Genomic DNA, 19880 nt, shown 5'->3' on the forward strand with positions numbered 1-19880 from the left:
ACAGGAGGGTGCTCTGACTATCCAGCGACATACTGTCTTCCCCCGGCTCTGTTTCCGAGCGCAAAGCGGCTGCCTTTATGGTTTGCAGGGAACTTCTCAAGATGCATAGCAGAGGAATGGTGACGCTAACGATTGCAGCATGGCCGCTCACCACCTGGGTAGACTGCTCAAAGTTTCGAAGGACCTGGCAGATGTCTGCCAACCAGGCCCACTCTTCTGAAAAGAATTGAGGAGGCTGACTCCCACTGCGCCGCCCATGTTGGAGTTGGTATTCCACTATAGCTCTACGCTGCTCATAGAGCCTAGCCAACATGCGGAGCGTAGAGTTCCACCGTGTGGGCACGTCGCACAGCGGTCGGTGCACTGGCAGATTAAACCGATGTTGCAGGGTGCGCAGGGTGGCAGCGTCCGTGTGGGACTTGCGGAAATGTGCGCAGAGCCGGCGCACCTTTACGAGCAGGTCTGACAAGCGTGGGTAGCTTTTCAGAAAGCGCTGAACCACCAAATTAAAGACGTGGGCCAGGCATGGCACGTGCGTGAGGCTGCCGAGCTGCAGAGCCGCCACCAGGTTACGGCCGTTGTCACACACGACCATGCCCGGTTGGAGGCTCAGCGGCGCAAGCCAATGGTCGGTCTGCTCTGTCAGACCCTGCAGCAGTTCGTGGGCCGTGTGCCTCCTATCTCCTAAGCTGAGTAGTTTCAGCACGGCCTGCTGACGCTTGCCCACCGCTGTGCTGCCACGCCGCGCGACACCGACTGCTGGCGACGTCCTGCTGCTGCTGACACATCTAGATTGCGAGACAGAGGTTGAGGAGGAGGAGGAGGGTGCTTTAGTGGAGGAAGCATACACCGCCGAACATACCACCACCGAGCTGGGGCCCGCAATTCTGGGGGTGGGTAGGACGTGAGCGGTCCCAGCCTCTGACTCTGTCCCAGCCTCCACTAAATTCACCCAATGTGCCGTCAGGGAGATGTAGTGGCCCTGCCCGCCTGTGCTTGTCCACGTGTCCGTAGTTAAGTGGACCTTGCCACTAACCGCATTGGTGAGGGCGCGTACAATGTTGCGGGAGACGTGGTCATGCAGGGCTGGGACGGCACATCGGGAAAAGTAGTGGCGACTGGGAACTGAGTAGCGCGGGGCCGCCGCCGCCATCATAGCTTTGAAAGCCTCCGTTTCCACAACCCTATACGGCAGCATCTCAAGGCTGATAAATTTGGCTATGTGGACGGTTAACGATTGAGCGTGCGGGTGCGTGGCGGCGTACTTTCGCTTGCGCTCCAACACTTGCGCTAGCGACGGCTGGACTGTGCGGTGCGAGACATTGGTGGATGGGGCCGAGGACAGCGGAGGTGAGGGTGTGGGTGCAGGCCAGGAGACGGTAGTGCCTGTGTCCTGAGAGGGGGGTTGGATCTCAGTGGCAGGTTGGGGCACAGGGGGAGAGGCAGCGGTGCAAACCGGAGGCGGTGAACGGCCTTCGTCTCACCTTGTGGGGTGCTTGGCCATCATATGTCTGCGCATGCTGGTGGTGGTGAGGCTGTTGGTGGTGGCTCCCCGGCTGATCTTGGCACGACAAAGGTTGCACACCACTGTTCGTCGGTCGTCAGGCGTCTCTGTGAAAAACTGCCAGACCTTAGAGCACCTCGGCCTCTGCAGGGTGGCATGGCGCGAGGGTGCGCTTTGGTAAACAGTTGGTGGATTATTCGGTCTGGCCCTGCCTCCACCCCTGGCCACCGCACTGCCTCTTCCAACCTGCCCTGCTGCTGCCCTTGCCTGCCCCTCTGAAGACCTGTCCTGAGTAGGCGTTGCACACCAGGTGGGGTCAGTCACCTCATCGTCCTGCTGCTCTTCCTCCGAATCCTCTGTGCACTCCTCCCTCGGACTTACTGCCCTTACTACTACCTCACTGCAAGACAACTGTGTCTCATCGTCATCGTCCTCCTCACCCACTGAAAGGTCTTGAGACAGTTGCCGGAAGTCCCCAGCCTCATCCCCCGGACCCCGGGAACTTTCCAATGGTTGTGCATCAGTGACGATAAACTCCTCTGGTGGGAGAGGAACCACTGCTGCCCAATCTGAGCAGGGGCCCGAGAACAGTTCCTGGGAGTCTGCCCGCTCCTGAGCATGTGTCATTGTAGTGGAGTGAGGAGGCTGGGAGGAAGGAGGAGCAGCACACAGAGGATTCGGATTTGCAGCACTGGACGGCGCAGAACTCTGGGTGGATGATAGCTTGCTCGAAGCACTTTCTGCCATCCACGACAGGACCTGCTCACACTGCTCATTTTCTAATAAAGGTCTCCCGCGTGGACCCATTAATTGGGCGATGAATGTGGGTACGCCAGAAACGTGCCTCTCTCCTAATCGCGCAGCAGTCGGCTGCGACACACCTGGATCAGGAGCTCGGCCTGTGCCCACACCCTCACTTGGGCCTACGCGTCCTCGGCCGCGTCCACGTCCTCTAGGCCTACCCCTACCCCTCAGCATGCTGTATTACCAGTGATTTCCAAGCCAGGAAAGAAATTGGCGCAAGCCTGCAGCCAAAATAGAATTTTTTACCTTGTTTTTCAAAGGACAAACCACACTGCGTGTATTCAATGAATACTACTAAGTTTAATAACTGTGTTGTGGCTCTGCAAATGTGTCAGAGAACTGCAGTGATGCAAAGTTATTCGCTACAGCAGATCAGGGATTTCCCATGCAGGAAAAAAATTGGCGCAAGCCTGCAGCCAAAATAGAATTTTTTCCCTTGTTTTTCAAAAGGACAAGCCACACTGCGTGTATTCAATGAATACTACTAAGTTTAATAACTGTGTTGTGGCCCTGCAAATGTGTCAGAGAACTGCAGTGATGCAAAGTTATTCGCTACAGCAGATCAGGGATTTCCCATGCAGGAAAAAAATTGGCGCAAGCCTGCAGCCAAGATAGAATTTTTTCCCTTGTTTTTCAAAGGACAAGCCACACTGCGTGTATTCAATGAATACTACTAAGTTTAATAACTGTGTTGTGGCCCTGCAAATGTGTCAGAGAACTGCAGTGATGCAAAGTTATTCGCTACAGCAGATCAGGGATTTCCCATGCAGGAAAAAAATTGGCACAAGCCTGCAGTAAAACGTAGCTGGCTGCGTCTGATTTTTTTTAACGTTCTGCACGCAGCACACACGTACCCAGAGCCCTGAGGACTGTCAGAGGCAGGCGAGATAGAATTTTTTCCCTTGCTTTTCAAAGGAAAAGCCACACTGCGTCTATTCAATGAATAATGTATGTCTTCTGGCCCTGCCTACACAATTCTATCCCTGTAGTATTAATGCCGGGTGCAATGGTCTGCACAGCCGGTTTTGAGAAGAAAAAAAAAATATGCAACACTGCTAACAGCAGCCTGGACAGTACTGCACACGGATAGATGTGGCCCTAGAAAGGACCGTTGGGGTTCTTGAAGCCTACACTCACTGCTAACACTCTCCCTGCCTAACCACCACTTCTGTCCCTATTGCAGGGCGCAATGCTCTGCAGATCCAATTTTGAAGAAAAAAAAAACATACAGTGCTAACACAGTACTGCACACTATTAGATGTGGCCCTGAGAAGGACCGTTGGGGTTCTTGAAGCCTACACTAACTCCTAACACTCTCCCTACAGCAGCTCCAGCACGATACCACTGTCCCTCAGCTAACTCACAAGGCATCTGAGCCGAGCCGCGGGAGGGGCCGATTTTTATACTCAGGTGACATCAGATCTCCCCAGCCACTCACAGCAGGGGGGTGGTATAGGGCTTGAACGTCACAGGGGGAAGTTGTAATGCCTTCCCTGTCTTTCAATTGGCCAGAAAAGCGCGCTAACGTCTCAGAGAGGAAACTGAAAGTAACCGAAACATCGCGTGGTACTCGTTACGAGTAACGAGCATCCCGAACACGCTAATATTCGCCCGAGCATCAAGCTCAGACGAGTACGTTCGCTCATCTCTAGTAAAATCCCTAAAAAGTGCCCGGTCCTTAAGGTACAAAACAGCCTGGTACTTAAAGGTTTAAGGTCCCATTTAAAGCAAGGGGCGGGGCGTTTCGAGGGAACACCCAAAGATAGAAAAGGCTGAGATTCTTTTTTCCTCTTCCTCGCAGTGTCGCAAAAATCACTTCTGTAAACAAATCCAATCAAAATAGTGGATTTCGTATTCATGCAAGTTTTGTCCGCATTGCACTAAACACCCGCGATCATATAATTCGTATGAAAAATTTTTACATGGCTGTAAAAATTGCATGAGTTCTGTGCATTATTCAAACTTACAAGTAGTATTAACACATTGTAGTCAATGGGTTAATTTACATGGGTGATTTTCCTCTCACACCCATAGTAATTCACGTGCGATAATAGGACTTGCAATGCATGATGTCTCGCACAACACATAGATGGGGACACAGCAGCGGCGGCGAGGTGAGTTTTTATTTATTTTTTATTTTTTTTTCACACTAAAATTATTGTTTTTCAGTGAAGGGCTTATATGTAAAGCTCTTCCATGAAAAACAATTCAGGGGTGCCGGCAGACCATTGTTTTCAATGGAACCGCCGGCAGCAACCGCGGCTTCATTTAAAAATGCTCGAGGCTCCCATTGACTTTAATGGGGTTCATTACTCGAAACAAGCTCTCGAGCATTACAAAAACCTCGGCTCGAGTAACGAGCACCCAAGCATTTTGGTGCTCGCTCATCTCTAGTGACATCCATTTCTCCTGCCCATGTGCATAACCATACATTTATCAATATTGAACTTCATTTGCCATTTTTCTACACAAGCCCCCAGTTTATCTAGGTTTTGTAGCCGCACATTGTATTAATTATCTTGTATAATTTTGTGTCATCTGCAAATATCGATATTTTACTGTGCACTCTATCTATCAGGTCATTGATATATATATATATTGAACAGAATGATGCCTAGTACTGACCCCTGTGGCACCCCACTAGCGCCAGTGGCTCTATCAGAGTATGAACCGTTTATTACCACCCTCTGTTTTCTATCTCCGAGCCAGTTATTTACCCAGATACACATGTTTTCCTCCAGACCGAGCTATATCATTTTACATATCAACTTATTATGTGGCAAGCTGTTAAATGCATTAGAGAAATCCAGATATACAAGATTAATAAACTCTCCCAGGTCCAGCCTATTACTTACTTAATTGTAGAAGCTAATCAAATTGTTCTGACATGATCACCCTCTCATTAACCCGTGCTGATGAAGAGTTATGCCATTGCTTTTCTTGAGGTATTCTACGATGGCGTCTCTCAGAAACCCTTCGAATATTTTTCCAGTTACTTCAGTGAGACTTACCGGCCTGTAGTTACCAGGCTCTCTTTTAGACCCCTTTTTGTACATTGGAACCACATTGGCAATGCGCCAATCCAGTGATAAAACCCCGGTCTCAATAGTGTGCATAAATATAAGAAATAGCAGCCTAGCTATCGCATCACTTAGTTCCCTTAGAACCCTAGGGTGTATTTCATCTGGGCCTTGCGATTTATCAATTTCAATCCTCTTTAACTGGCTCTGCACTTTCTCCTGTGTTAGGCATGCAATATTTAGCAGGGGGTTCGTTTCATTCCCCTGAATCTCGTGTGACATTTCTTTTTTATTCGTGAATACACTTGAAAAAAAACTATTTAATAGATTTGCCTCCCCCTTCCCCTTGTTGTTTTGAGTACATTGGTGTAGTGCACATTCCCTTATTGGTTTTATTATATAAGTATACAGTTGCATATATGTTCGTCTGTACGGTTGGTGGGACAGTTTCACACAGTTCCGCCGAATGGCAATCAATGAATGTATTGTGAATTCAACCTAAATTTATAAAATCTTCAAAATCCTAGTTTGGTGAATGGGGAAACTACTGCACAAATTACATTAATTATCTTTTTATATGTATGCAGATCTAAATAATATGGACCTGCAAGTTCTAACAGGTTCTTCCAGGATCTACCTGGTAACCAACTGTATGGAGCACGCACTGACTGCCCGTTATCCGTGGACAAGATATTCTGCTGGATTGGATGCTAAACTATACTTTATCCCTCTTTCCTACTTCCCGACATTTATTACTGATTATTTGTTATCATGGAATGCACCAAAACCAGCGCAAGCGATGCAGTGATGCACAAAGTGTGTAAAGGTGGGTGAATATGAATACTCTTGAGAATTATAGCAGACTGTTAGGGCTTTTTTACACAACCTTGTTTGCGCAGGTCCTAGCGCATGGAAAATCTGCGTGCTCTAAACACAGGAATAGAACCACTTTAACCCCTTAACGACCAGCCCATTGCCTTTTTACGTCCTGCCCAACTGGGCTTTATTCTCTGAGGACGTAAAAACATGCGTCCTACAGAGAATAAAGCCCCGTGGGCTATGGACGTGACAGCTCCATGCTGTCGGTGGCCGCAAGTAGCCGACAGCATGGAGCTGTCATCCCGGGCTGCGAGGACCCCCCCCCCCCCCCCCCGGCATTGCGATCGGCGCTATCCAATGGATCGCAATAAAGTAAAAAATAGTACTAAAAAAGTTAAAGATTCAGCTGCCCTGATGGATAGGATCCATGAGGGCAGCTGAAATTACTCACCCGCCTTCTCCGGGGTCTTCTGCGGTGACCCGCCGCCGCTCTTCTGCGCATGCGCGCCAGGCATCGGGCGCGTGCACAGAGGGGCTCGAGCCCCGGGAAATTCAAAATCCCTCTGCTCCTGGCTGCTATGTGTAGCCAGGAGCAGAGAGATTTTAACGGGGACATGATCACTGTTACCCAATAGATAACAGTGATCATGTAAAGTTAAAAAAAAGTGTAAAAAAGTTTTAAAAACTTTTAAAAAGCGTACGTTTCATCTCCCGTTTCATTTCCGTGAGGGAGGATGAAAGTACGTACATAAGGCCCCCGGATTTATCCGCGGACCTTACCCCAGCTTCTGCGCACACGCCCGTCGCCAAAATGGCGGACGCATGCGCAAAAGCTGTGGATTGCCAGGATAATTGAAATTCTCCCTGCTCCTGGCTACAAAACTGAGCTAAGAGCCTGGAGATTTCACGGGGGGTCGCGGTGAGCGGTTCCTGGTCACATGTTCACCGTTATACAATGGATAATGGCGATCACGTAAAAGTTTTTTTAAAAATTGAAGTTTCATCTCCCCTCACCGCTGCGATCGGTGAGAGAAGATGAAACTTTTTACCAGAGGCCTCCGTATTTGAACCCAGATGAGATCCTCCTCCGTGAACTTACCCGGATTCTGCACATGCGACCGCCGGCAAAATGCCGGACACATGCGCAGGAGTCGGGGAGCCCAGGAAACTTAAAATCTCCTTGCTCTCAGCGACCAATGGTCGCCGAGAGCCTGGAGCAGTGGCAGGTGGCCTCGTTGAGCGGTTCCCGGTCATGTAATAAAAAAGTAGCGATCTAACATAGGTCGGTTTCACATGACCGGATAGGAATTATGGATTCCGCATGCGTCTGATCCACTGTATTACGCAGATCAAACGCATTGGATTACACAATTCGTTCACATTAGTGGGTTGGAATTGTGTAATCCACTCGCAGAAAAGAGAATGCAGCAGGTTCTATTTTACCACGGATATCCGCAGCATAGAGCCCATTGTGCTCCATGGTCGTGGATATACCCGCTGCCCATACGCAACTACGTTGTATACAGGCTGCGGGTACCTGCGTCATCGCTAAGCGACGGTGCGGAAAATACAAACAAAAAAAAGGTACTGCGCATGACCGCCTGTGTGAGTAGGCAGTTATGCGCAGTATATTACGCGGCCGTACGCAGGGTCACAGCCAGGCTCACAGATGGGATCCGCTGCGGGCCTCCGCAAGCGGATTCCGCCTACGGCTGCGTGAGCCCGGCGTTATTCAGACCGCTACCTGTAATACGTATTTTACAAGAACCCCCGGGAACACTTGCCTTCCTGCAGTTCCAGGAGCAGCTTGTTGAGCGCCTTCTGTGTGAGACCGCCGCACCTGAGCAAGATTACGAAGACTCACGGAGCGCTACTTTTTACACCCCATACCCGCCGTGAGGTCAAGAAATGACCCCCAAAAAGAGAGGAGGGGGGATACACGGTTTTATTGCCCCATGTGCCCATTCCAACCAGCCTCCGTAATTACCCCTGTCTTCGGAAATACCACATAGTTCACATTATTACTTTTATATAAGATTTGGGGAAAGCCGAAAAGGGCGCAGAGGGGGGGGATATTTTTAGGGAGTCAATTTTTATTCCGTACAAATGAGCAATGGGGCCTTGAATTTATTCAGTTGTGCCCTGCAATCCAACGGGTGTTCCCTCCATTATAGGCCTTGCCATGGACCCTGTAAGTAGATTAGGGCCACAATGGGTATGTTTCTGAACTCAGGACAAACGGGGGTATATATTTTGGGGTGAACGTCTTCATTCCTATGTACGCTGTACAAAAAAAAGCTGTTTTTAAATTGAAAAAATTCTCAAAAAAATTGAAAATCGTAATTTTTTCCTTCTGCTTTGATAAGATTCAGTCAAATACTGTGGGGTCAAAATACGCAGTATAACCCTAGATGAATTTGTTAAGGGGTCTAGTTTTCAAAATGGGGTCATTTGAGGGGGTTCCTTATCATTTTAGCCGCTCAATGGCTCTATAAGTGGGCGATGGGACCTGGAATTTATTCAGTTGTACCCTGAAATCCAACCTTTGTTTCTTTCATTGTAGGCCTAGCCATGTGTCCTCTAAGTAGATTAGGACCACAAAGGGGATGTTTCTGAACACAGGACAAACAGGGGTATCCATTTTGGGGTGAAAGTCTTCATTTATATGTGTGCTGTACAAAAAAAACTGTTTTTAAATTGACGCAATTGCCCAAAAAATGAAAATCGTCATTTTTTCCTACTGCTTTGCTTAGATCTATTCAAAAATTGTACGGTTAAAATATACAGTACACCCCTAGATGAACGCGTTAAGGGGTCTAGTTTTCAAAATGAGGTCATTTGTGGGGGTTCTTTATTGTTTTGGGCACTCAAGCACTCTACAAGTGTGCTATGGGGCATAAAAGACCTTCAAGCAAAATTTATGTTCTAAAAGCCACCTACTGCTCCTTTCATTTTGGGCCTTGTTGTGTATCCAGATGTAAGATTGGGACCACAATGGGTATATTTCTGAAAATTGCACAAACAGGGGTATCCATTTCGGGGTGCAAGTCTTCATTCACATGTGTGCTGTACAAAAAAAGATGTTTTCAAAGTGACAGAATTGCCAAAAAAATGAAAAATCACAATTCTCTCCTTTTGCTTTGCATGAATTAATTCAAAAACTATGGCATCAAAATACGCAGTACACCCCTAGATAAATTCGTTAAGGGGTTTAGTTTTCAAAATGGGGTCATTTGTGGGGGTTTTCTATGGTTTTGGGCGCTCAAGAACTCTACATGTGTGCTATGGGGCCTAAAAGGACTTCAAGCAAAATCTATATTCTGAAAGCCACCGATTACTCCTTTCATTTTGGGCCCCGTTGTGCATCCAGACAGAAGATTAGGGCCACAATGGGTATGTTTCTGAGCACAGGACAAACGGGGGTATCCATTTCGGGGTGCAAGTCTTCATTCACATGTGTGCTGTACAAAAAAAGCTGTTTTCAAAGTGACAGAATTGCCAAAAAAATGAAAAATCACAATTCTCTCCTTTTGCTTTGCTTGAATTAATTCAAAAACTATGGCATCAAAATACGCAGTACACCCCTAGATAAATTCGTTAAGGGGTCTAGTTTTCAAAATGGGGTCATTTGTTGGGGTTTTCTATGGTTTTGGGCGCTCAAGAACTCTACATGTGTGCTATGGGGCCTAAAAGGACTTCAAGCAAAATCTATGTTCTGAAAGCCACCGATTACTCCTTTCATTTTGGGCCCCGTTGTGCATCCAGACAGAAGATTAGGGCCACAATGGGTATGTTTCTGAGCACAGGACAAACGGGGGTATCCATTTTGTGGTGCAAGTCTTCATTTATATTTGTGCTGTACAAAAAAAGCTGGTTTTAAAATGACAATATTGCCAAAAAACCAGAAAACACAATTTTTTCCTTTTGCTTTGCTTGAATTCATTCAAAAACTGTGCGGTCAAAATGGGCAGTACACCCCTAGATAAATTTGTTAAGGGGTCTAGTTTTCAAAATGGGGTCATTTGTTGGGATTTTCTATGGTTTTGGGCGCTCAAGAACTCTACATGTGTGCTATGGGGCCTAAAACGCCTTCAAGCAAAATGTCTGTTCTGAAAGACACTGACTACTCCTTTCATTTTGGGCCCCGTTGTGCACTCAGATATAAGATTAGGGCCACATTGGGTATATTTTTGAACACAGGACAAACAGGGGGATCCATTTTGGGGTGTAAATCCTCATTTTCATGTAAACTATAGAAAAAAAATATGTCTTTAAAATGACATATTTGCAAAAATATGAAATTTTAGTTTTTCTCCTCTAAATTGAATTCATTCCTGAAAAAAAACTGTGGGGGCAAAATACTCATCACTCCCCTCAGTGAATACATTAAGGGGTGTAGTTTTTAAAATAGGGTCATTTGTGGGGGCATCTATTATTCTGACACCTATGAGCCTTTGCAATCTTGGCTTGGTGTAGGAAAATAAAGTGTTCCTCAAAATGCTGAAAAGTAATGTTAAATTTGTAAGTCTCCTAAATGGTTAAAAAAACAAACGTTTTTCAAATGTGTATTCAGAATAAAGTAAATAGATGGAAATATATATCTTAGCAAAAGTTTGTACAGTATGTTTGCACATATTTGATATATTACAATTGAAAATGTGAAAAAACGATATTTTTTCAAAATTTTCCCAATATTGGCACTTTTAATAAATATACACAAATTATATCAGACTATTTTCACCGCCTAAATGAGTACAACATGTGGTGAAAAAACAATATCAGAATCACTTGGATATGCAGAGCCTTTATGGAGCTATTCTATGTTAAAGTGACACATGTCAGATTTGCAAAATTTGGCCTGGTCATTAAGGCGCAAACAGGCTTGGTCACTAAGGGGTTAATTCAATTTGTTCTTCTAAGTGCATTTTGCGTATATGTAAAAATATAGGATCTGCTCTATTTTCTTGTGTTTTGCTCAGCAAAAGTCCCATAGAAGTCTATGGGAGGTGCGAAAATACACAAGAGGAAGGGTATAACACTGCACAAAATGCAGGGAAAGAACACATCTGGACCTCATTAAGCTTTAAATAGCCTTCATAATTGGTCCGAAAACCTATTGTTCCCATAGTAGGAAATGTTTTTTTGCTTACACTGTGAATGTTGACAGTATCCTGTGGACATCTCCACATTAGGTTTATTGCTTATATTTTTAATAGTATTACTAGTGTTAGTATTAATATAATTGTCTTTTTTTCCTTTGACAGATGTTTTACTCAGAATGTTCTGCGTTTGTTATATTACAAGCTTCATATCTTCACTTTTATCTATTCACTGACTATCAATCAGAGAAATCAAAATTTTCAGATCACCTCTAGTGTTGATGGATATAGATAAATGGATCAAAGTGGTGAAGTGGAATTCTTTATTGATCACTATGTAGCACCCAACCAGAGCCTTGGTCAGGTATAAACCATTGATGAAAATTAGGGGTTCAAATACATGTTTCGGAGAGGAAACTGGGATCGAAGGTAAAAAGTAAGGAAGTCAAAAAGGAAGTTGATACCAAGCAGGAAGAAGGGCAAAAAGACAGCTGATACCGGATAGGAAGAAGGTGAAAAGGAAGCTGATACCAAGAAACATCAAAAGGGAAAATAGCAGCAAAGGATGATAATACAAAATGTCTTATGGAAACTTTTAGAATATATTGGTTGGTGTAATTTACAAACAAGTTAACAGACACCAGCAAAGAGCTTGAACATCTGATCATGGAAAGGTCTTCATAATCTCTACCATTTTACCACCTATGTATATTAACTTTGTATTTCTTTGTGAAATGGAAGCGTTGCATGTGAGAAACCCCTGCTAACATAATATAGGGAAGAAAGGAAAACACGATGAATGAATTATGAGTTTTCTTTACTAACCCACCAATTTCATATTTTACTCTCTCGACAAAATGTCAGCAATGTATAACAAAGACCCGTCTTTGGTGACAGACTTCATGGACCATGCTCTGACTGATGTTAACCCCTGGACTCATTTCTCTGCAGGACGGGATGCCAAATTCATCTATTTGCCTCTTTCCTATCTACATACCATGGTCTCAGATTTGATATAAACCATCGGACAGCCTAGACCAGGAGATGTTATATGATAATTAGTCTAAAATTCCATTGACTTAATACTTGATTATATTCTGATCTCACAACAAAACCTAAATATGTGGCAAGGACTCATCTAATTCACTGTACAACAATTATCTTGCGGCAGAATTGTTTTCTGTTTTAGACTAAAAGGGCATTCCCATCCACAGGATAGGAATAACCTGCAAATCAGTGGGTCTGACCGTTTGAACCCCCAGCAATCCAGAGAAATCATCCTTAGCAGGTCCCAAATTTTTGACAGCGTTGGCCATACAGGCACACAACCACACCATTCAATTTAATACAACCTCCAGAGATAGTGCAGTTCAATCGCTTAGCAATCTATGTCAGTCCCATTGAAATGAATTAAACCACTAAAGACTTGGCCGTCTCTAGCAATTCCCATTGGAATGCATGTGCGGCCACTGCTTTTTAAACATTTTGGGATCTGCTGGGGTGGATTTCTCTGGATTGGTGGGCGTCCCAACTGTTGTCCCCCCACAGATCAGGCAGTCATTCCCTATCCTGTGGATAAGTATAATTTTCAGAGCTTGGAATACTTTTTTAACTTTTTAGTTTGTTTGCTTTTTTCAATACTTGTGACGTGAAAACCCATAATAATATAATATTAACCCAACAATAGTTAATATTATACATTTTTTACAATGAAAGAATGATTGCACTTCCTGCCCACCGCCGCCACTGACGTGGTGGGCGTGTCACATGACACAACGGAGGTGGGCGGGGAAACGTCATGCGGGAGCGAGGACGCCGGATCCGCAGGTAAGTATGGGGTCTCCTGGGGGGCGCCGTGACGGGCTCCGCCGCGGAATTTCGTGGCGGAGCCCGTCACGGCGGTGTGCAGCCGGCCTTAGGATACTTGCACACATAGCAGATTTGTCGGCTACAAATTACAAAGCAAAATCTGCAGATTTTACCCTTTTTTGAAAATAGTCTGTTACTTTGTGACACATAAATATAGTGTAGAGATAATCTACGCTAGAGGTAGAGGTGCTAATACACATTCATTTAATATTATAAATGGGCATAGGCTATGCTTTATCCCTAAAATGTATAGAATTCTCTAGGGAGCGCGACAAAACCAATTTATTTGGTGATGCGCAGGAGCATCTCCTCTGCCGTAGCGCCGTGCAGCATAGCGGAGGGGAAGGGGGTGAACATCATAAACTAGGCCTCTACAAACAGACAGACATGTGAGGGCAGGCGTCGTTGACGCACGTATACGACCAATAAGCTAGCAGGGATACACAGCGTAGCCCGGGATTAAAACTTGAATGAAAGACACATTAACATGGATTGAGATTTTAAAGAAAATCTGTGTTGCCCCTAGCAACCAATCATGGCACAGCTTTTAATTTTTCCTCAGCTGTGTAAGAAATGGTTTCCTTTTGATAATCGTATTTCCTATCCATTTTTCGGTCTTCTTTTAATATGCAGTGCAAATCAGATCTAGCACGTGGCTCTAGCAGGGCTGCGAAAATTACTAGAACCCAAGAATCTGATGACCGCGCTGAGGCAAGAAGGCATCAACAAGCTGAAAGACAAGTTGCTCTTAGAGCAGTACAGACCCAATATTTCAATCAGAGATGAGCGAGCGTACTCGGAAAAGCACTACTCGCTCGAGTAATTTGCTTTATCCGAGTATCGCTGTGCTCGTCCCTGAAGATTCGGGTGCCGCTGCGGTTGACAGGTGAGTCGCAGCGGGGAGCAGGGGAGAGCGGGCGGGAGAGAGGGAGAGAAAGATCTCCCCTCCGTTCCTCCCCGCTCTCCCCTGCAGCTCCCCTTCCGTGCCGGCACCCGAATCTTCAGGGACGAGCACAGCGATACTCTGATAAAGCAAATTACTCGAGCGAGTAGTGCTTTTCCGAGTACGCTCGCTCATCCCTAATTTCAATATGTACCTTAAGGTTGAAAGCGAACAACTGCGATATAGATCATTAAATCAGACGAAGTTAAGAGCAGAGAATTACGTCCATCTTCAAGCTGCTGCAGCAAATGACGCAAATGTTCATCCTAATAATTTAGACTGAATGGTTATTCTACCGGTTTCATTTCTAAATAGCCCAAGATACCTGCATGAGTATACTCAAGATGTATTCGCTTATGTGCGCTCGTATGGTCGCCCGGAATTATTTATTACTTTCACATGTAGCCAAACATGGAAAAAAATAGTCAATGAATTGATAAGAGTTTTTAGATTCAAAGTTAAAAAACGAATGTCGGTTATAACTAAGGATGAGCGAGTATACTCGCTAAGGCACTACTCATTTGAGTAATGTGCCTTAGACGAGTATCTCCCTGCTCGTCCATAAAGATTCGGGGGCCGCTGTGGCTGACAGGTGAGTTGCGGCGGGGAGCAGGGGAGAGCGGGCGGGAGAGAGAGATCTCCCCTCCGTTCCTCCCCGCTCTCCCCCACAGCTCCCCGCCCCGCGGCGGCCCCCGAATTTTTAAGGACGAGCAGGGAGATACTCGTCTAAGGCACATTAGTCGAACGAGTAGTGCCTTAGCGAGTATACTTGCTCATCCTTAGTTATAACTAAAGGAAAAATATATAGAGAAGTGTTGTGCTTTATGTATTCCATAGAATGGCAGAAGCGCGGCTTACCATGTGTCCACATTTTACTTTGGTTAAAAGACAAGTTGACACCCAATCAAATGGATAACAGCATCAGCGCTGAAATACCTGATTCAAGCAGTGACAAGGCACTATATGACATTATTGTTAAAAATAGGATTCATGGTCCATACAGCTCTAAAAATCCCCAATCCCCCTGCATGAAAGATGGGAAAAGGCACTAAAAAAGTTCCACATAAGCGATACAAAGAGACTGTTCACAATGAAAACAGATACCCCCTATGCCAACAAAGAGCGCCAATAGACGGAGGTCAAACTGCATCTGTAAAACTTCTAAATGGCAGTTATTCTAAGGTCGATAATAGTTGGCTGGTTCCTTATTCCCCTATTTTGTCAATAATGCTTAATGTCCACATCAATGTAGAGGCATGCAGTTCAGGGAGTGCAATAAAATATATATGTAAATACATCATCAAAGGCAGCGACCAAGCCACTTTCAATTTCAGAAACACAGAGCTCACAAATGCCATAGATGAAGTACACACATATCAGTCCCACCATTATATCAGCAGCAACAAAGCCGTGTGGTGGCCTTTGAGGTTTCCGTTACATGAATGGCATCCCACCGTGATACACCTCAGTGTACACTTAGAGAATGGTCAACGGGTCTATTTTAATGAAAATAAATTCCGTAACTGAGTATCCACACCACCAAAAAACCACACACACCGCATTTTTTTTATCTCTACGTTGAGGTGCCAAGATATTACACCTGCAATACATCAAAAAAAGCATGGAAACGCGGAGTTCAAGGAATCCATGTTCAGAATTGGCCTGGTGGTAAAGCTGCAGATGCTTTAGGTAGAATTTATACAGTGCATCTCAGCAACATGAAAAAAGTTTGGTACCATGTTAGCCAGTAGAGCAAAATGTGATTGTTCCCAGCTAGAAAAACCAAGTAATCTTGTAGATGTGAAACTTTTTAATGCCTAACAAACATACATGATGTTATACCGAGTTTTTGAACATCTCAGGGTCATAATTAGGCATAATTAAGCTCTCAGGCATAATTAAATTGATCCGAAGAGGCATGCATATATATATATACACATACATATGGCAAGGCACAGACATGATGTGATTAATTTGCACTTAAAAGAAAACAGGATGAGTAGAGAAATAAATAAATATTTAAATAGTCCACTGATCAACATGTGACAGTTTTATGTTCTCTGAATTAGTGTTATCAGGTAACTAAGCCTGTGTGTTATCTGTGTTATAGATTTCTGACACTTCCCATTCACACCTGAATCCTCTTGAAAAATTTAATTCTTGTTGAAAGTGTCAAAAGTCTTTATAGGGCCTCGGTCACACGGGCGTTTTTTGCCACGATTTGCGGATCGCATGACGGATGCGCATCCGCAAATCGCGTGACCGGAGCCGAAAAATCGCCCGAAAAATCTGCTCCTAGCCGCGTTTCTTTTGAAACGCGGCTAGGAGCAGTGGAGCACTGTCCAGCCCATTGAATTCAATGGAGCCGGCAATACAGCCGGCTCCACTGAAAGCAATGGGCTGCGGGCGATCTCAGGATGAATTTTCGGGAAGGGCTTAAAAATATAAGCCCTTCCCTGAAAATCATCCAAAAATGTGTAAAAAGTAAAAAAAGTAAAAGTAAAAAGATATATACTCACCTTGTCCCGGCAGATGGAGTTCAGCCGCGGCCGGCCGGCAGTTCTCCTTAAATGCTGTGAGTAGTATTCAGCAGGCGGGGATTTAAAATCCCCACCTGCTGAATGAGCTGCCTCTGATTGGTCACAGCCCTCACCAATCAGAGGCAGCTCTCACTCACCCATTCATGAATTCATGAATGGGTGAGTGAGTGCTGCCTCTGATTGGCTCAGTGCAGGGACCAATCAGGGGCAACTCTCAGCTATTGAATGGCATTTTAAATCTCCGCCTGCTGAATACTACTCACAGCAGTTCAGGAGAACTGCTGGCCAGCCGCGGCTGAACTCCGTCTGCCGGGACAAGGTGAGCATAAATTTTTTTTTTACTTTTTACACATTTTTGGATGATTTTCAGGGAAGGGCTTATATTTTTAAGCCCTTCCCGAAAATTCATCCTGCGATCGCCGGCAGCCCATTGCTTTCAATGGAGCCGGCTGTATTGCCGGCTCCATTAAATTCAATGGGCAAACATCATTCTTCTCTGCCACAGCTGTTACAGTGTGGCAGAGGAGAATGATCATTGTAGTATATGTTCTTAATGGGGTCGGCGCTGCTGCCGCCGGCCCCATTGAGCGCATATAGAGAAGAACAGGAATCGCGATCTGCGATTTCTGTTCTATAATAAATCGGATGAGCGCATAAAAAGCGCTCATGTGCCCGATACCATTGCAAAGCAATGGTTCTATAAAATCGGCGATCGCACGGAAAATCGGCCGTGTGACCGAGGCCTCAATTTGTAATCCCTGGGACATTCACATGTTCCACGTCTGATGTTGTGTACCTGATCATGTGCAGTAAATGTTCTGTTGGGGGGCTTTATGTTGGAGAAACAGAACAAAAATTTAAAGCGAGGATGAGATCTCACCATCATACAATTAAAGAAAGAAAGACAGAATTACCTGTGGCCAAGCACTTTTCTATTCACGGACACAGCATAGAACACATGAAAGTTATTATACTTAAAGGCAATTTCAAATCCCAAGCCATAGAAGAATTTGGGAGTACAAATTTATAACAACTTTTGACATCAGTCATTGGCCTACTTCTGCTACATTGATGACAGCATAATCTTCTGGGCCAACACTGAACAAGAACTAATAAAATTCCATAAAAGATTCAAAGCATTCCACCCCACCATAAACCTGACATTATGCTACTCACATACAGAAATCAACTTTTTGGACACCATCATAAAAATTTCAAACAACTCATTACTGACATCCCTATACCAAAAAGCAATCGATCAACATGGGCAAGTTTCCATCCTAAGCATATCAAAAAGTCAATCGTCTACAGCCAGGCCATCAGATATAACCAAATCTGCTTCAAACCAACAGACAGAGAGGAACATTTACACAATCTCGAAAAGACATTTTTAAATCAGGGATACCATCCCACCTCAATTGACGACCAAATCACCAGAGCCACCAGGATACCCAGAAATCAACTACTCCAATAGACAGAGAAAGAAAAAGTGGACATGTACCTCTATTAGGGACCTACAATTCACAGCTAGAGGTATTAGGGAAGACTGCTAAGAAACTCCATCATACTCTACATAAGGATGACCATCTGAGAACCATTTTCCCGGAGTGCATTGCCTTCTGACACACAAAAAGAAACTTATCCCTGTAAGGTAAAGACCTGCAAGACCTGCTCACATGTACTGACTGCGGACAGCATACAAATTCCCAACACACAGCAGGACTATAAGATCCCTGGGACATTCACATTTTCCATGTCCAATGTTGTGTACCTGATCCAGTGCAGCAAATGTCCTGTTGAGGGGCTTTATATCAGGGACACAAGACAAAAACTGAGAGTCAGAATGAGATGAATTACCTGTGGCAAAACAATTTTGTGGTCATGGACACAGCATAGAGCAGATGAGAGTTAGAATACTGAAAGGCAACTTCAAGTCGCAGTGTCACAGAAGAATTTGAAAGTATAGATTTATGGCCATTTTTGATATCCTCAAGAATGGAATGAACCTTGGAGGCGGATTCTTGCATCAGTGGAGAATATGAAAAGTGTGAAGGAGGTGAAGAGTTATGTCCTCATGGCATCGTCTCTTTTCCCAATCTTTTTTTTTTTAATTCATAAAAATGTCACCTGATGTGCTGGTCTGAAGGAGAGATAACACACATTATAAAACTGTCATAATCCTTAGCAGTGGACTGATCAAGTATTTACCTCTCTGCACATCTTGCCTGGTATTGTTTTAGGTGCAAATCCGTCTCAAATTTCTGTGTGTGAACATTTGTATATAGGTCAAGAGGGGTGTCATCTCTGCACATGATATATATATATATATATATATATATATATATATATATATATATATATATATATATATAGTAGAGGTGCACTATAGAGAATGGCCTGTAGGGGCAACAGACAGGCAGTCTGGTGCCTGAGACAAGGGAAAAAAAACACCCACAGGTGTGGTCAGTAAGTAGGATAAAGGTGTTTGTTCCAGCTACAGTCAGAGGTAAAGTGGGCTGCAACCCAGAGACAGGTCCAGTGAGAGGGACCTGGGTTATGAGCCAGAGACAGATCCAGTGAGAGGGACCTGGGGCTGTGAGAGCCCGAGACAGATCCAGGGGGAGACCTGGCCTGGGAGCAAGAGGTCTGGAGAGAGACCTGGACACTGGAAAGCCTATTTGTGTGCCTCAGGAAAGTTGGGTGAAACCTTCCTGAGGAAAGCAGAGTGAGTCCTGAACTAAAGACAACTGTATGAAGCTGCCCTGGAGAATGGGTGAGAAACACAGTTGGACTGTTTATTAAAACCCTGAAGTAAAAGGACATTTAAGTTTACTTGCATAAAATGCTGTGCTGAAGCAAGCTGCTATTGCTGTGAAGTTGAAAATAAATAGGAATTTGGAGTTTAACCCATTGGTGTCTACCTATGATGTGAGTGAATGATCCCCAGGTTTGTACAATATCTATATGATTGTTCTCAGTAAGAGAAACCAAGTAATCTTGTAGATATGATACCTTTTAATGGCTAACAAATATACATGAAGTTATAGCAAGCTTTCGGATCTTCTATGGAACGTTAATGAAATTAATTTGGATGGGGCATACACATATATATATATGTGTGTGTGTGTATGTGTATGCCCCATCCAAATCAATTAAATTAATGGTCCATAGAAGACCAGAAAGCTTGCTATATCTGCACTATATAGCTTGCTATAACTTACCTTTTAAATCTCCTCTTAGCCCAAAATTAGAAAGAAAAAGGAGTTGCTGTTCCAGTAGCCT

General features: G+C 44.6%; 1 protein-coding gene across 1 annotated transcript in view; it reads left to right on the forward strand.

Annotated features, from left to right (window-relative positions):
• LOC136613318 (retinol dehydrogenase 7-like) overlaps nucleotides 1-11545 on the forward strand; it is a 43725-nt gene extending 32180 nt beyond the window's left edge. The window contains exons 5-6 of the mRNA XM_066594041.1: nucleotides 5916-6154; nucleotides 11412-11545. Of these exons, the coding sequence (XP_066450138.1) occupies nucleotides 5916-6136 (221 nt within the window). The 3' untranslated portion in view covers nucleotides 6137-6154; nucleotides 11412-11545. The remainder of the gene's footprint in view (nucleotides 1-5915; nucleotides 6155-11411) is intronic.
• Nucleotides 11546-19880: the final 8335 nt, after the last annotated feature.

This window comes from Eleutherodactylus coqui, chromosome 1 (genome assembly GCF_035609145.1).
Source record: "Eleutherodactylus coqui strain aEleCoq1 chromosome 1, aEleCoq1.hap1, whole genome shotgun sequence".
Classification (NCBI taxonomy): Eukaryota; Metazoa; Chordata; class Amphibia; order Anura; family Eleutherodactylidae; genus Eleutherodactylus; species Eleutherodactylus coqui.